At 42.3% G+C, this 18870-nt stretch overlaps 1 protein-coding gene across 1 annotated transcript in view; it reads right to left on the bottom strand.

Annotated features, from left to right (window-relative positions):
- LOC124722081 (mucolipin-3-like) overlaps positions 1–7337 on the bottom strand; it is a 183649-nt gene extending 176312 nt beyond the window's left edge. The window contains exon 1 of the mRNA XM_047247277.1: positions 6358–7337. Within this exon, the coding sequence (XP_047103233.1) occupies positions 6358–6385 (28 nt within the window). The 5' untranslated portion in view covers positions 6386–7337. The remainder of the gene's footprint in view (positions 1–6357) is intronic.
- Between the last annotated feature and the right edge of the window lie 11533 nt (positions 7338–18870).

Consider the following 18870-nt stretch of genomic DNA (forward strand, 5'->3'; position numbering starts at 1 on the left):
AATGCTTGAACATATGAAGAGGAAGAATACGGTCCTGCAAATTAATGCTTTGCGTCCAGATGTATTACAGTTGCATTACGCAACGCATGAAAACATCTGTCTCTGCTGGAACTGTCTGTCATTTCTAAAACCTACTTATAACTTCCACCTCACAAGAGACAGCTGCCTCCGATCCAGCAGACCAAAGAACTGCGCTATTTCGCGAGTTCACTGCTAGAGGGCACCGTAATAGGTCACGTGATCGTGCAGTTCAGCCAGTAGGAGCACTGCCACCAGAGGGAGCTGTCGTCCCTCCCATGATGCAATCCAAGATGAGAGTCTGGATCTGAAAAATGGCGGGAAAGGGACTTATCCTGTTCTGGGCTGCTGGAGTGAGGAAGGAGTGTACTTCATTTATTTTTGGAGCAATTTATTTGGGACGGATTTCACGTAGTTTATTTATTACACTGATACAAAACACTCACTCTGAAGTGCTTGAGGTCGCAGTAAATAGGCTATAGACCTGCAAACTACACGTAAATAATCCAGTACACTGATGTGCAAAGACGCAAACAACTCGTAAATTACCGAAATAATGCAGTACACAGCATACAGAAACGCCAACTCTCGAACCCTGGTCCTCCTGGGCGGAAAGAGCAAGTTCACCCCCCTAACACAATTAAACCACCAAGGAGTTTGGAATTGACGGGAAATTGAAAATGGCGGTGCCCTTTCTGGGACTCGATCCCTGGTGCTCCTCGATGGAAAGCCTAAGTACACCCCCTAACACATGGAAACTGTCCAGATATGGGAGAGGAAGGTTAGGTTAGTGTATTTTATTGATTTTGGTCGGGAAACTGACGCAAATATCCATCCTAATTACGAAATTAATCACAAAGGTCTGCCATAATTACACAACTATATGCATAGCAATGCACAAGGATGGCATAAAATCGCAATACAGCGCAAAAACTAATGATAACATACAACTGGTGTTATCCTGCTGGGAAAAAATTTCGCAACGCCGCTCGAAACTGACGCAAATATCGATTCTAATTACATAATTAATCACAAAGATCAGGCCTAATTACACAACTATATGCATAGCGCTACACAAGGACGGCAAAAAAGCGGAATATGCCGGAAAAACTGTTGATAGAAAACAACTGGTGTTATCCCACTGGAAAAAAAATTTCGCAATACCATTCGAAACCAGCGACAGAAACACTCAAACTCTACCCTACACCTTCAAGCTGGCGGAAAAAAGGCAGGGATGAAAGGTACTATCTTTATTATTTTTTGGGGGAAATATGTTCAGCTGACGACATGCTGATGTTGAACAAATAGGAGTTTAAAAAGTATATTACCTGTAAGCATACAGCATACAGCATCTATCACTGTTTGACTTCGGAGTTCGCCACAGACGCCTCCTAAAAATCACCGTACAGCCCAGGTAATAGAAGCCAATACATGCTATCACAGCTGATGTAAAATATGTGTCACAGTTCTAATTACACTTCGAAACTGTCATGAAAAAACCAACACTTGTAACGAACAGGTCATAATGCAGCACATGTACAGGGGAAAATCGTCGTCCTAAAAGACTACAGAGGAGACGGTAGTTGAACGGGCGTCCTCCTTTATGTACAATCACAAACTGCTGAAAATCGAGACCCTCTCCCCACCCTCCCTCCAACCATCTATGGGATGGATGGCGGGAGGGAGGGAGCTACTCTGCCAGAAGCCTCGCGACACGTGTTAGTCGCTGTCCACTTTGAGACGATGGTCCTTCACCAATACAAAAGCAGGTATAGTTAACTAAACAATAGGATATAAAAGAACGGCTATCCCGAATGCGTCTTGGTCGTCTAAAGTATAGTGACACAGCCACCCTTAATGGTTAGGGTGCGCACCTGTGGCAACGATCTCTGACATTGGATTGGAAAGACAACATTGATATGGAGCAATGTACTGTAATATACACCGCAGTTGATGGCGAGATCAATTTTAGCAATTTTACCCAGAAGTCGGAGAGAGCAATATCCACCACGTTCTGCAACCTGTTTAGAAACAGAGTGAGCTGAGTTAATGCTACAGGAGAGTGTTTTGACCACTCAGTGGAAGTGGGAACATGTTCTCGTAGCTCCACCACCAGTGTACGATGTTTAATGTCAGCATCAAATGAAGCCTGCTCCAGCAACATGACAACAGTACAAACAGTTACGGTGGTGTTTCTTGTTGGGAAAATTAGGAAGACTCAACATCGAAGCAGATCCGCATCCATTAGACTCCATTCATGTCTATCACCCAAACATTCTATCGTTGTTATTCTGTACCATCCAGCAGAGAAAAATTACGAACTATCTGTGTGCCGGCATCAAGCACATGCAAGGATCTTATTAAATATATAGGTACTGATCCATCACACAGACCAGTGTAAAGTTGCTTCACCTGTACTGTAGGAGGATGATCTCACAAACTATACAATAAGTCGCAAGAGACACTCTCTGTGACCCTGTGTCGTTGTTCGAAATATTGCTTTTACCACTGTAACACGCTTTGAACACTGCCATATATTTTGTTATTTCCCGCCATAACTTCGAGTTCTGTGTCAGGTTCTGAACTGACATTAACATGTTAAGATCCACTGCTTCTCGCAGAAAACTAGAAGTTACGCGGTATAAATCATGTTGCTACTGCTGCTACCATAACACACCACACACACTGGATGATTTTAAACAAAAGACAGTTACAACATAAGGAAACTGGAAGAGTTTGGCGGCGTTGTGGAGAGTCTCCAAACTGCTGTCCGAAGGTGATTAACGACCTCTACATTTAAACTCATCTGCCACAGTGACGGAATAGCTGATGGCTCTGCATTCCATTTCGACTGATTCCTCATATTGCAAATATATACCCGATCACTGTTTTGATGCTAGTCATCCCCAGAAGGTGTTGCCCCTCCACTAAAACTCATTTTCCAGCTCAAACAAGCGATGTCAGTCAGTCATTATGTGCTAACCAACAGCGTACCAGTGGACAGATGGGGTGGAAAAGACACCGTCGATGTAGTGTAATAATAAGCATCACAGTTGATAGTGCGAACAATTATAGCAATTTTACAGTAATTTCAACACCGACCAAAGATGCGACAGCATGTTACCCAATTTCCATATAATCGCTACACCGTCACTTCTCTATTTTGCGAGTGTCATTGCGAATAGGAAACTACTGCGAAAGCAAAGAGACCTTCACTGCAAGTTTAAACGCAGCCAAAACCTCTCAGACAAACAGAAGCTAAAAGATGTCAAAGTTAGTGTAAGGAGGGCTATGCGTGAAGCGTTCAGTGAATTCGAAAGTAAAATTCTATGTACCGACTTGACAGAAAATCCTAGGAAGTTCTGGTCTTACGTTAAATCAGTAAGTGGCTCGAAACAGCATATCCAGACACTCCGGGATGATGATGGCATTGAAACAGAGGATGACACGCGTAAAGCTGAAATACTAAACACCTTTCTCCAAAGCTGTTTCACAGAGGAAGAGCGCACTGCAGTTCCTTCTCTAAATCCTCGCACAAACGAAAAAATGGCTGACATCGAAATAAGTGTCCAAGGAATAGAAAATCAACTGGAATCACTCAACAGAGGAAAGTCCACTGGACCTGACGGGATACCAATTCGATTCTACACAGAGTACGCGAAAGAACTTGCCCCCCTTCTAACAGCCGTGTACCGCAAGTCTCTAGAGGAACGGAAGGTTCCAAATGATTGGAAAAGAGCACAGGTAGTCCCAGTCTTCAAGAAGGGTCGTCGAGCAGATGCGCAAAACTATAGACCTATATCTCTGACGTCGATCTGTTGTACAATTTTAGAACATGTTTTTTACTCGCGTATCATGTTGTTTCTGGAAACCCAGAATCTACTCTGTAGGAATCAAGATGGATTCCGGAAACAGCAATCGTGTAAGACCCAACTCGCTTTATTTGTTCACGAGACCCAGAAAATATTAGATACAGGCTCCTAGGTAGATGCCATTTTCCTTGACTTCCGGAAGGCGTTCGATACAGTTCCGCATTGTCGCCTGATAAAGTAAGAGCCTACGGAATATCAGACCAGCTGTGTGGCTGGATTGAAGAGTTTTTAGCAAACAGAACACAGCATGTTGTTCTCAATGGAGAGACGTGTACAGACGTTAAAGTAACCTCTGGCGTGTCACAGGGGAGTGTTATGGGACCATTGCTTTTTACAATATATATAAATGACCTAGTAGATAGTGTCGGAAGTTCCATGCGGCCTTTCCCGGATGATGCTGCAGTATACAGAGAAGTCGCAGAATTAGAAAATTGTAGCGAAATGCAGGAAGATCTGCAGCGGATAGGCACTTGGTGCAGGGAGTGGCAACTGACACTTAACACAGACAAATGTAATGTATTGCGAATACATAGAAAAAAGGATCCTTTATTGTATGATTATGTGATAGCGGAACAAACATTGGTAGCTGTTTCTTCTGTAAAATATCTGGGAGTATGCGTACGGAACGATTTGAAGTGGAATGATCATATAAAATGAATTGTTAAGGCGGGTGCCAGGTTGAGATTCACTGGGAGAGTCCTTAGAAAATGTAGTCCATCAACAAAGGAGGTGGCTTACGAAACACTCTGCAAGAGAGGCGCTCTGCATCGCGGTGTAGCTTGCTGTCCAGGTTTCGAGAGGGTGCGTTTCTGGATGAGGTATCGAATATATTGCTTTCCCCTACTTATACCTCCCTAGGAGATCACGAATGTAAAATTAGAGAGATTCGAGCGAGCTCGGAGGCTTTCCGGCAGTCGTTCTTCCCGCGAACCATACGCGACTGGAACAGGAAACGGAGGTAACGATAGTAGCACGTAAAGTGCCCTCCGCCACACACCGTTGGGTGGCTTGTGGAGTATAAATGTAGATGTAGATGTGGATAGATGACTGTGCAGTACATCCATTTATTGTTAATTCTTGAACACACACATCATCAAAGTATACCAGACAGCACCTCGAGCATAGTGCATAATTTATGATCTATCTCTATGCGGATGGGAGTCGCAGAGCAATCTCACAGTTTTAGGATAAAATTGGAGACCCCCTAGCACTGTCTTTGACCAATCCACCCTGCAGTACCACTATCGACTTAATCTGCAGCTGTCAAGAATTTTCCAAGAGGATAATGCATCATCATGCAAAAAGTCGGAAAAGGGGGTGGGGGTCTGCCAAGTGACCCATAGAAGCACATAACTCAATTTCCCACCAAAATTCTAATTTCCTGGCGGGGAGGCATGGCGGGGGGCGTGGCACTATCCCGCCAAAAGCCGAAATCTTGGATAACGGTACTCACGTCATCAGCTGACGTGACAGCCGCCATATTGGATGCACTTCAGTTACAACCACCCAGTTTGTCTACCTCCATAGCTAAGTGGGCAGTGCAGATGGCTGCCATTCAGAAGATGTGCGTTCGATTCCTGGTAGCACCAAGGGATTTCCCTTGGTGGGGGGACTGGTGCAAGAGGGAGAGGGATGTGCTGACCATATGTTCCTCCACGCCACATTCGCATCACGCTGCGAGGCAGAGGATGACACAGCAGCTTATAGACATTGTCTTGGGCCTTCATGATCTAGCGAGGAGCTCTTAAGTGTGTTTATTCACAAAACTGACCGGCAGCCTTTTCAAGAACTGCGATATTAATTCACATACAACCCAGTACATAACACTTTCATAGGGATAGTGAAGATAAGATTAGACTAATTATAGCATGCACAGAGGCATTTAAAGTAACTTCCCTCTTAATTCTTGGAAAATACTAACAATCTGCATAAAGTTTACACGGCTCTAACTGAAAAACGTGGGCTCCCACTAGAATGAAAATTGTTGGAGTGTTTCTTGCTGAACATTTTGATATACAATTAATCACTTAGTTCTCACGTTGTCGTTATTATAGTTTTATGTGAAGAGCAGTAATTTACATTTTTATATGTCTATCGATACTTGCAGTCTATGCACTGACTAATTATCTCACTTAGATGCTCGAAACTTTAATTACTCATTAACAACATGTACACCAAAAAGAGTAGATTACAATGACGTCATTTCAAGAACAACGCATTTATTCTAGAAATATTTAATCTGATAATCAAAATTAAGGTTTATTTTTTATAATTAATCACTATGTATTTCCCTTCCTGTTGATAATACATTAGTATCTGTGGTCTAATTTCCTCCAAATAGTACGCTGAAAAACTCCAAAAATTCCAGACCTCTAGCTCTTATAGATTTTTGTGCATGAAATAAAAATGTCAGAAAATGTAATTTTAGATAAATTTAGTTGAAAGTTATATTTGATTTATGGCTCACCTCTGTTGTTCCTAATCACCAGTTGCATAATCGTCTTGGTTTACATGTTTCTCATCTTCTCTCTTCCATTTCTTGTTTCTCTTTGTCATTCTGGCGTCCTTAGTTGCCTCAAAAACCTACTTTTCGTCATCTGCTACTCTCTTGAAATCAATTGCCAACAGTGATTGTCTAATATTAAACCCAGAATAAATCCCTAGTAACTCTGGAACTTCACACCTGTTACCTGTCCCATATTAAGACAAGTTACACATATAATAATTTTCGATAATGACAATTAAGCAACAAGATATACAAGGGAAACCCAAGAGCATTGCAAAGCGTATCTCTTAGCAGGACTATCAGCTTGAAAAACAATTGTATAGTATATATATATTTCTCGAACAGGTGTCTAATAACAACACTGACGTGTGAAAGCCGCAGAAACAATGGGGGTGGATGCACACCAACAGACATTTAAGTCGATTTTTAAATAACTTCCTGATGTCAAGTTCAGTTATTTAAACCACCATTTAGTTCAAAAAACTCTAAACGTCAATTTAAAATGGAAAACAAAATATTAATTTTTTTGAAGCGGATTCACAGGCAAGTTACCTTAAAACAGTCTGTGTTCCCACACTTCACAGTAATAAATTGTACTGTAGTAGCCTTGTTGTCGCTGAATCCTACCCCAACACGAAATGAATCGAGAAGTTCGAGCATTTCTGCTGCCAACAGATCTGATACATTCCAATCGCGACTGGAACACCCAGTGGTCGGCAAAACCGCAGCTCGTGAGTTACGTGCGGCTCTTTGGCCCGTTGAGTATGGCTCTTCTACAAAGTATCAGGTGCGGGCGCTAACATACATATCCGGAAAGATAAAATATCAGCTCATACCGCCAAGTCGTATCTTTGCACTGTGTTCTACAGTGTGTTACTGCCGTGTCCCCGCAGGAAAGACTAGAACTGTAGTTAAAATCTGCACCCCTGCGGCCGGCAGTTCCACCTGCCTCTGTGCGAAGCGCTCTGCCTTGCCTCCACGGTGCCTTCGCCATCTGCACTTTCCCCTCCACTCATCGCAGCTCTGCGTATTTAGGGGCCAATCTGTTTCAATTGGCTCGTACGCGCTGGGGAATCTCGCATGATTCAAGCACCAATTGAGCGAATGAGTCAATCAGCAGTCTTATTGCTCAATCGTCAGTGGTAGCTGCGTTCGAAAATCAGTCGCGGCCGGCGAAAACACCTACTCGAAGCATAAAGCTACCTGTATTTTTTCAAACAGCTGCAAATCCTGCAGGTATTTTAGTCATCAATTTAAGGATTGTAGTTAGTTTGTGTTAGAGGCTTTTTACTGTAACATAAAACGGTTCTAGGTGTCCTATTTGGCGTGGCTGCATACAAGAAGCAAAGAAAATCGGAAGTCGAATGCCGTGAATTGAAAGTTGAACGGATCGATACTTCCGCGTTTACTCGGAACTTAAATGGCCTTTCGACTTGTTTTATTTGTGAAGGAAAATTGGCTCGTAACAAGAAATCAAATTTCGAGAGACACTTTACAGCCCAACACGTTTCCTTTAGTACTCAGTATCTTGTCGGCGACGCAAGGAGGAACAGAATTGAGCAACTTCAGAAGAATCCAGAAAAATCTATTTCTGTATTTAATTAACGGATCCAGTCGTCCAAGGGGCTGCTAAGAGAGGCAAACGGTACACGGCTGGTGTCTGTGCGTGTGTGCTTGCAGTGGATAGTATGTCAAGTCAAGAAGAATTAGAATTCCGGCAAATCACAATTCAAAGGTTGGCAACTAATGCAAAATCCTGTAATTTTGGCAAAAAGTAGTTTTGGTGCTTACTGTATACCGAAACTAACTATCTGATCAGTATAAATTGGTTTTCCATTTAAAAAGAAATTTGGTCACTGATGTTCAGCATTGAAGTTAGTGAGTCACTGATGTGCAACATTGAAGTTCGTGTATTTCAAAAATTGTGGACCTGTTGCACATCCATGAAATTCTACATTCTAGATTTGAGCTTCGGTGTTAACTTAGGGAAATGTGATTTTGCAGGGCTCTTATGAATGTTTAATAAATCAATAGATGAGGCACAGGTATTCAGGAACTTAATGATTCATTCTATACAAATATTTGAAAACATAAAGTGAACAAAATTATAATTACGTACAAAAAATTGCCACCTTGATAACACCGGTTCCCGCCCGATATCTAAACCGAACATTAGCAACGTTGGGCGCAGATAGTACGTGGGTAGGTAACAGACTGAGGAAAATCGGGCGCTGTTGGCTTTAACGACGCGCAGGTCGCCCAAGTGGCGTCCAATAGAAAGACTTGCACCAGGTCATCGTGCCACACGACATTTTTTTTATTGTCTGTACGAGGGTAACTATTCCCAGCATTGCTCTATGTTGGTAAATTTTGCTAAAATACTGGAACACTGGAGAACTAAAAGGTAAGAGGTCCATCAAATCTTTCTTTTTCTCCCCCGAAATGTTGCATGGTTCGGAATACTTCAGAAGAGGTGTCAATGTTCGTTGTTTTCTCCGCCTCCTGTAGCTCACAGTTTTAAGCGGTTCTTCTTTTTCGAGTAATGTTTTGGAAGAATAATCCCTGGCTGGTCATTTTTGAAGTGAAGTCACTTGGCCTGCCTCCATTGGAATGGATTACCGTCGTTGTCTTTGGGGCAATTTGGTAATTTTTCAAGTAATTTTGTAAGTTTTCAAGTTGGCAATGTAGTCAAGAAAAGCGTTCCTCTGTACCTCGGCCGCAGTGAAACATTTTTCTACAGTGTTTGTCTTATCAGTCGTGTGAGTTTATATGGTCTGTTGGAAGTTTTTCTCTTCCGCTCTATCGAATTGTGCGATGCATCACACTCCATGTGGGTGTGTCCTGGAATAAGAAATTTATAAACGGTTATTTACAAGTTCGGGGACTTCTAAAGATGAAACATGCACGTCACTGCAATATGGCTGTTCTTCTTTCGGACTTGACAGTTGTCAGAACACATTATCAATGTTTTCAGTTCTGGTTTGATATCGTGAATGAATTTTTACAAGCAGTATCCCAATCCATTAGCCCCTCTTGCAGCTTCAGCCCCATGCCGTAAGTACAATCGTATTCGTATACTGTTAGATTGAACGTTCATAGCGTCAGTTTGTAAAATGATATTGAATTTTTGACTAAATGATTTGGGAGATACTGCTGCAAATCAAATGTAACGGTGTGCGTTTAGTTACTGTTGTCTGGAATTTCTTTATCAGTAGCCTTACTTTTGTAAACTATATGAGCTGTCTCGTGATGCTCTTTCATAGCTCTCATTAACTCATGTTTTTCACTTTTGGGGCAAATTTCAGTTGCTTGCATTTGCACTTTGTCACAGATCACACATGCGCCCACTTTCGTTTTTTGATACTAAGTTTCATCTTCCACAACTCCTCACAAAAATCCGTGCAGGACGCAGTGCCATTAGCCCTCATTTCTTTAGCATACTCTTCGGGTAAGTATGTAATCGTAAGGCGTGGGGCCAAAAACGTTTTAAAACAGTCTCTTCTTGATTACTGACTCTCGTGAATTGGAATTTTCCTGAGAAATTCGCTGACTCCGGCTCTAAAAGGTTAGCTTTTTCCACCCTTCAGCCGATCTGTAACTCGTGTTTGAATAACTACAGACGGAACTGCTCTTTTTTTAAATTTCTAACTCCACAGATTTCCTGCTTTCTCTAAATAAACTACATCCAATAAACATGATTTGCACAACAGTATTATTTCATCACTAAACAATACATAGTGCGAGACAAATACTGCCTTGCAGCTGATCTTGTTCTTTCTGGGCCTGTCAGTTCTATGAGGTACTACATGTACAATAATCGCTGCTTGAAATCCTCCCTTCCCCAGTACTCCTTAAACAATATTTCACGTCTTTCATCTGTAAATTTTTTATAACATTTGCTCCTGCGTGAGCGTAAACGTTTCGATTCTCTTTTGGGCTACGTTTTGTCTTTACCTCCCTTCATGTCATATTCCATCTCAAATTTCGAAGCATTTTACAAGAACTCCTTTTCTGCCGTGTTTCCCCCTTCAACCCACCCTTCCTGGCAGCCCCCTTTTTCCTGTTCGATGGCAAATCATCACCCACCTCATCATCAGATAAGTTGATTACAGGATGACATATTCGTCTCCTTTTCTTCGAAGTTATCGGGCTGCCACCATCAGAATCAAGGAATCAAGGAGTCGTATCGGCGTTTGGTCTGCTTCTGGTAGATAGTTGAATGTGATAAGAGCGGGGAAAAAATACAAGAAGTCATTTACTTACGAGGAAGTAAGAATTGTTTGTTAATTTGTAGTAAATATTATTGCAAACAGTATTATTCATATTGTTTGTTTTGAAAACGGATAATCAATGGTCTCGGCACTTGAAACTTGAAGCATGGTGGCCACTCATTGAAAGTCCTCGTTTTTGTTTAACCTTTACCGCCATAGTTATGCCAAGGTATAAATGTTGGTTGGTAGTTACGTCTTGAAAATACAATAGGTGCCAAACTAAGAGGAAAACGAAGAAGCCTTAGCTTGTTTTGCGTTTCGAGCGTGATTGTGAACGTGCTTTTCCACTCCGAATAGCATTGAGATCAGGGAAGAATATGCTTGTCAGCATGGTCGGACTTGACACGCTATTCACCCCACCAGGTCAACATTCACAGACATAATCCGCTATGCACTGGTGCAGCGCTCGGCGAGAGATGCCAACAGGACATGACACAGTGCTCCCAGACAAGAAGTGAAGTACATAGGAAATATTTGGGGACTTGACTCGTTTTAACCACTTTTGGACTTGACACACTATCCACTGCAAGCACAGGTATGTAGGAAGAGACTTCAAAAAGTAAGTTACACAATGGAAAATCTGTAATTGTGTGCGTTGAAAATCATTATGTTCCACTCGAAAACGTGTGTGAATTCCTAAGGGACCAAACTGCTGAGATCAACGGACCCTAGACTTACACACTACTTAAACTAACTTATGCTAAGAACAACACACACACCACACCCATGCCCGAGGGAGGACTCGAATCTCCGGCGGGAGGGGCTGCGCAATCCGTGACATGGCGCCTCAAACCACGCGGCCAATTCGCTCGGCTCTTCCACTCGATAAAATCGTCTCATTTTCTACAGACAGGGCGGGCAGTATGACCGGTGTAAGAAGATGTTTGCTGCTATTTTGAAAGAAAAAATTAGTAGCGAATACGTACTTACCATTGTATCATTCATCGAAAAGTGCTTTGTGCGCAGACCTTTCTAGAAGAAATTTGCGAAGATATGGAACTCGTAATTAAGCTTAGAAACTCCATTATAGATGGAGCTCTTAATCAGAGCCATTTCAAAGAATATTTAGTTGAAATGGAGAGCGACTACTGAGATATTCTGCTGCATAACACCGTTCGTTGGTTGTAAAGAGGAAACACTCTGAAAGGTTTTGCTTCCTTATTAATAGAAATTAAACCATTTCTCCTGGAGAAGGGCGTTCGCTGTCCAGAACTAAGAAGCGATCAGTGGATTCAACAATTTTACGTCACGGTAAATCAGCTTCACTGTAAAATACAGGAGGAAGAAAACAATTTTTTCTGTGTCAGAAGACGTTACTTCATTCGAAAAAACAAACTTTGATTGACTTTCCAAGCCCGTTGAAACATCACCAATAAAATAATTCTGATATTGACATTTGTCGTTTCAAAACAACACTTTTATACATAGGCAAGATTTTCTCAACGAGTTTCAGGAATTCAGAAACAGCAATACGACGTTAGCACTTGTAAAAAAGAAACCCGTTAATGATATTGCAACAGAATTACACTTTCTCCCTTTAACACTGTCACTGGCAAATGAAGTTGCTGGATTTAAAGTGATGTGGTGCTCGAAATTTGAACGTATTTGTGCTGATATAGAAATATTGAAGGTAAACACATGGGAACTTGATTCGCAACATTCATGGCCTGCTTCCTGGAGGAGGAAGATATATTGACTTTTTAACACCTAGACGAGTATTCCTGACTCATGTGATCAGCTGGAAAAACTAGCGTTTGCTATTCTTTTCTTATTCGATTTACATATTCATGCGAACAATCAATTTCAAGCGTGAACCTTATCACGAACAAATTGAAAATTCGTCTTGCTGACGAGAACGTGAAATCGTACGTCCAATTAAAAACAACATTGAAACTTGACTTGCCAGAACTTTCCAAAGTGATGCAACGCCATTGTTCGCATTAGTGTTTGTCAGTCATTGCCGTGATTTAATTTTATGAATACCTTACAGTTTAATTTTATCAACAAATAATATCGTAATTAAATATGGTATAAAGTTTTATTCAAAGTACCTATAAGAGTTACGCCTCTAAATAAAGTATGTTGCGTTAATTTTAGGGGGCGCTGCGCAGTGAATGAAGATGTAGTGTCGAGTATTGAGAAAGGCATGTTGAGATCGTTTACTCATACAGAGAAAGTGACCAAATGAAGTATTTATCTATTTTATTTATACGTTCTTCACAATTACAGCCTATTATCTGAGAAAGTAAGATAAGTATACAAATCAAATTTTTGAAGGTGATAAAAGATGGATATATTAATTATTTATTCCTGGTACTTACAAGCAACGTGCGCTTCCGTAGGTGAAGGGTCAGCGCGGCTGACTGCCGTTTTGGGACCCCGGGTTCGATTTCTGGAAACGCCGGAGATTTTTCGTTGGTGGGAAGACTGTTACGGGGTGCACTCAGCCTCGTGAGGCCAACTGAAGAGTTACTCGACCGGCTAGTAGCGGTTCGAAAGTCAGGGAACCCGACAACTAGTAGGAGAGCGCTGTGCTGACCATATACTCCTCCATTCCGCATCCGATGACGCCATTGGCACAGGAAGACACGGTGGTCGGTCGGCCTCGATTGGCCCGTCTAGGAAAATAACGCGGCATTTTACCTTTACCTTACTTATGAGCATTACGGAAAAGAAACTGGTATACGAGAAGAGTGTAGATGGGAGAAGTGGAAGGGGTCGACCACAGCGAACGTGTCTTAGTCAAATTGACGACGTTTTTGCCAAAGGCTAGCTTAAGAGCATTCCAGTTAAGTTAATAACAATGAACCTACACATATAGTTTACATTTTAAAAAATTTGGCTCTCAAAAGAAATTTCTGTCATTATACTATTAATATTAGGCTCTTTTGTCTGAAGAGATTACCGGCCACTGATCTAACCAACCACTCAAGATAATTTTCAGTAAATGTGTATAGTACAATGTTACAAGAACGTCGTCCGTGTCTCTCGTTCTAAACGCCCACGTGTCCTCGTAAATTAAATCGTTCCTTACTATTTTTCATCCACCTTCGACGCTTATCTACATATACCAAAATATCTCGCATCCTGCCTCTGTACTTACGCCATTAAGGAAATTGCAATACTCAGTGAGACAGAGGGCATGAAAAAAGTTACGCATTTCATAACTATCACTGTGTTTACATGCGACACATGTTTCGAAAGAAGAAAACCGAATTTCGGAAACCGTTTTTTGTTGTCGTGTTTACACTAGAATGTCAGAAGCGGATTTGCTAGCCCAGTTAAATATGGCGTCTAGAAAACAGCTGATGCAGTTCCTGATTCATTCAACATAACGGTTATTTCTCTTCAGTTAAATGTCACTGGTAGACGTCTTCATGCTCAGTCTAGTATTTCTGCTTCTCCTTCACTGCACAATAGTCCATATTCACCGAATATTCTGAATACAAGACGTAACTTGACAGCCCAAGCACGTTTCAAAACAGGTTGCGTTTACATGGGAGCGAAAATCGATTGCTGATTGGGAAACAGGTAACTAGAAGCGGATTTCCAGAATCGATTTTGAACCGTATACGTGACCACCCATTTTGGGAGCTCCATGTAAACGGGATGTGTACTGCGTCTTAATTTTTCAGAGAACGAGGCGGCTTTCAGTATGAGTTACTGCGATTATAAAATATGTACTATTTTGGATTCGCTGCTTGTATTCGGCAGCATTTTTTTTTTTTTTTTTTTTTTTTTTTTTTTTTTTTTCACTTGCCGCCCTGATTTTACGACCCACCACCTAAGTGCTTAAGGTGGGTCTATTTTGACCACTTGGCCGCTACGACCGGTGTGCGGACTCTGATGTAGTTGATGAAACTCACACCAGTTCCCGCATCCGGTCGCACCGTTGCCCGTGTCCCGCCACGTGGAGGCGGGTCTGTGCTTTTTTTTTTTTTTTTTTTTTCTTTTTTCTTTACTTTGGCAGCTTTCCCAAAACCGATTTAACAAAAATTTTACAAAAATTAATGTTGAATTGGAAGAAGGAAATACAAGGAATAGTTTAGTCTGAAGAGGAGAAAAGACGATAGGAAAGGAAGAGATGATAGTCCCACCACCGTAGGGGACTGAGGATGAGCGTCTTGGGATTTATCTTCAAGCCTCTGATCCTCAGTCCCCTAACCTTAGCCTAGGAAGTTCTATTCTATTCTAGTTGTGGCGTTTGATATCTCTATTTATGTTCTATCTGGTTACTTGTATACAGGTTTAGAGTGCCGTGGTAGCTGATGGCAATTGCGACGGTGCGCCGACACTGTTTATGTCTAATTTTATACATTAATCTATTGTCAGTTTTAGGTCTACTTATGTAAGTCTATTGCATGTCAGTTGTTTTATATTGAGACTTAGTTTAGTTCTTCCACACTATGGTGTCTGTCTGGGTGCTGCATATAGGTTTATTGTCTGTGTGGTCTTCTGTTCCTGTATTCTTTGTGGCATTCGTCAGAAATTTTGTCTGTTAGTGCGTTCAGTATGTCCCAAAGTTCAGGTGTTCTGATCGCGTCGTATATGTGTTCCTCTGTCTGTAAGTGTTGTATCCCAGGTGTGTTCCTGTGCTGTCTGTATTTCCCGCAGAATAGGATTGTGTGTTCGGGGGTTCCCATACCTCCACATGTACACGTTGATGTGTCTCTAAGACTCACGCGATTTAAGTGCGTGGGATAAGGTCCGTGGCCAGTCAAGAAATGCACCATGCCGCGGCTAGGATCGGCATGTTTCATTCTTAATCTTTCCGTTATGTTCGGAAAAAATGTATAGACTCTCCGTCCCTTATCACTTGTGCCCCATTCCTGTTGCCATGTGTCGATTTTCCATTTTTTGAGGTCCCGCTTATTGTTCAGCGGGGAACCAGTCAATATGTTGACCTGGTCTAGTCTACCCATCTTTAACCAATACAGAGCGGCCCGATATTTGATTGTGATATCTATCGGGAAAATTCCTAGCACGACACACAGTGCTTCAACTGATGTAGTGCCGAAGGCTCCCGATAGTCGCAGAAGGACGCTTCTCTGCCCTCGCCTAACCGCTGTTCTGTTTGTGACGAGGTTGAGTCTGTGCGCCCATGTACTGGCCGCAAAGCTTAGCACTGATTCGAAGAGTGCGCAGTGGTAAGTTCGTGTGACTGACAGAGGAAGTCTGTATTGTCCTGAATTAATCCTTGCCAGTTTATGTAGTAATTTTTCTGCCTTGTTTGTTGTTATTCTGATATGTTCATGGAAGTTCAGCTTCTCATCTATGTATACGCCCAAGTAGCGGGTTACCGTCATTCTCTTTATGTTGTTGTTCTGTATTTTAATAGATGGATTGCGTCTGAGTTGCCCTTTGAGCAGTGTGTATGTTGTTTTGTTGCCCGCTATCTTGAGTTTGTTTGTGTTGCACCATTGTGTTATTGTCTGCAGTGTGCCACTCGCCTTCTCCTCTAGCTGGGCTCTTGTATTTGCTGAGATGACCACCAGTAGGTCATCTGCATAGGCGACAGCACCGTCTGTCCTCATATCCTCCTCCAGCAGTTGCAGGAGAGGTTCAAAAATTATGTCCCAGAAGATGGGTCCACAGATCGATCCCTGCGGACATCCCTTGGTAATTTAATTGCATGACTACGGAATCCGTGTACCGGAGTTTCGCGCTGAGCGCTGCAGAAACATGTGTAACGCTTGTGATAAGCTGGCCAGCTGCGAGCTGACGTGTGTAAGCTGCGGCTGCTGATGGGGCCGCACTATGTCACGCGGGCTGCAAGCAGGAAGGCAAGCGTCGTGTCACGTGCTTCCAGCCGTGTATCATTCTTCCGCGAGCTGACTTTCTGGAGGGAATGTCTCAACCCTGAAGTGTCAAATAAGCCTCGTACTGGTGATGTCGATGTCTCGAAGTGTTGAGTACTTTAGACAAGGGATTTCAAATTGATTCTGTATTTCTGGATTTCCGAAAGGCTTTTGACACTACCACACAAGCAGCTTGTAGTGAAATTGCGTGCTTATCGAATATCGTCTCAGTTATATGACTGGATTCGTGATTTCCTGTCAGAGAGGTCACAGTTCGTAGCAACTGACGGAAAGTCATCGAGTAAAACAGAAGCGATTTCTGGCGTTCCCAATGGTACTGTTATAGGCCCTTTGCTGTTCCTTATCTGTGTAAACGTCCGTCCCTTTAGCTGAGTGGTCAGCGCGACGTAATGCCATGCTAAGGGGCTCGGGTTCGATTCCCAGCAGGGTTGGAGATTTTCTCTGCTCGGGGACTGGGTGTTGTGTTGTCTTCATCGCCATCATCTCATTCCCATGGACGCGCAAGTCGCCAAAGTGGTGTCAACTAAAAACACTTGACCAAGCGACCGATCCACCAGACGGGAGGTCCTAGCTACACGACATTTCATTTCATCTATATAAACGATCTGGAAGACAATCTGAGTAGCCATCTTAGGTTGTTTGCAGATGATGCTGTCGTTTATCAACTAGTGAAATCATCAGAAGGTCAAAACAAATTATAAAACGATTTAGAAAAGATATCTGTACGGTGGGAAAACTGGCAATTATCCCTAAATAACGAAAAGTGTGAGGTGATCCACATGAGTGCTAAAAGGAATCCGTTAAACTTCGGTTACACGATAAATCAGTCTAATCTATAAGCCGTAAATTCAACTAAATACATAGGTATTACAATTACGAACAACTTAAATTGGAAGGAACACACAGAAAATGTTGTGGGGGAGGCTAGCCAAAGACTGCGTTTTATTGGCAGGACACTTAGAAAATGTAACAGACACACTAAGGAGACTGCCTACACTAGGCTTATCCGTCCTCTTTTAGAATACTGCTGCGCTGTGTGGGATCCTTACCAACAGGACTGACGGAGTACCTCGAAATATTTCAATGAAGGGCAGCACGTTTTGTGTTGCCGCGAAATAGGAGAGAGAGTGTCACTGAAATGATACAGGATTTGGGGTGAACATTGTTAAAAAAAAGGCATTTTTAGTTGTGGCCTAATCTTCTCATGAAATTTCAGTCACCAACTTTCTCCTCCGAAAGCGAAATTATTTTGATGACGCCGACCTATATAGAGAGAAACGATCACCTTGATAAAATAAGGGAAATCAGAGCTCGCATGGAAAGTGTTCGTTTTTTCCGCGTCCTGTACGAGACTGGAATAATAGAGAATTGTGAAGGTGGTTCGATGAACCCTCTGCCAGGCACAGAAATGGGATTAGCAGAGTATCCATACAGGTGTAGATGTAGATGAAAGAGGTAGAGGGTAACACATTCACGGCAGTGAATTATGCTCCACTGCATTTTATGTGGCCAAAAAAATGGTTCAAATGGCTCTGAGCACTATGGGACTTAACAGCTGAGGTCATTAGTCCCCTAGAACCTAACTAACCTAAGGACATCACACACAGCCATGCCCGAGGCAGGATTCGAACCTGCGACCGTAGCGGTCGCGCGGTTCCAGACTGAAGCGCCTAGAACCGCTCGGCCACTCTGGCGGGCGTCAAAACAAAGGTGCATGTACTAGGACAGTACTAGGTAATATACAAGACAACGATGAAAAACAAATCATCCCTAATTATATGGGATGAATATTTATTATGCTTCATCTATCAACAGTATACGCAATGCACACTGACGGAGAAAAAGTCGCAGCACCAAAAAATAATTAAGGTAGAGTAATGAAATTTCGGGAATACATTTGTCTAGGTAACATATTTAAGCGTTTAAATTTGCAAGATCATAGGTTAGTGTAAGCACGAGATAAGCCGTTGCAAATGTGAAATGCTGGTACAGTAACAACCGCTGAAACCGCCAGAATGTGTGAAAACCTGTACACATCGTGTTGTTCAAGTGCCGGGCGACAGTTTGTGGAATGCAGATCCATGCCCCTTGCACTTACTCGGTCGATACAGGAACGGTTAATGCGATTTGTGGATGACGCAGGAGTTGTTGTCTGTTGATGTCCCATATGTACTCGACTGGGGACAGATCTGGTGATCGAGCAGGCCAATGCAACATGTGGATACTTTGTAGAGCATGTTGGTTTACAACAGCGATATGTAAGTGAGCGTTATCCTATTGGAAAACACTCTCTGGAATACTGATCATGAATGGCAGCACAACATGTCGAATAACCAGATTGACCTACAATTTCGCAGTCAGGGTGCATGCGATGATGTCCCATA

This window comes from Schistocerca piceifrons, chromosome X, assembly GCF_021461385.2.
Source record: "Schistocerca piceifrons isolate TAMUIC-IGC-003096 chromosome X, iqSchPice1.1, whole genome shotgun sequence".
NCBI lineage: Eukaryota > Metazoa > Arthropoda > Insecta > Orthoptera > Acrididae > Schistocerca > Schistocerca piceifrons.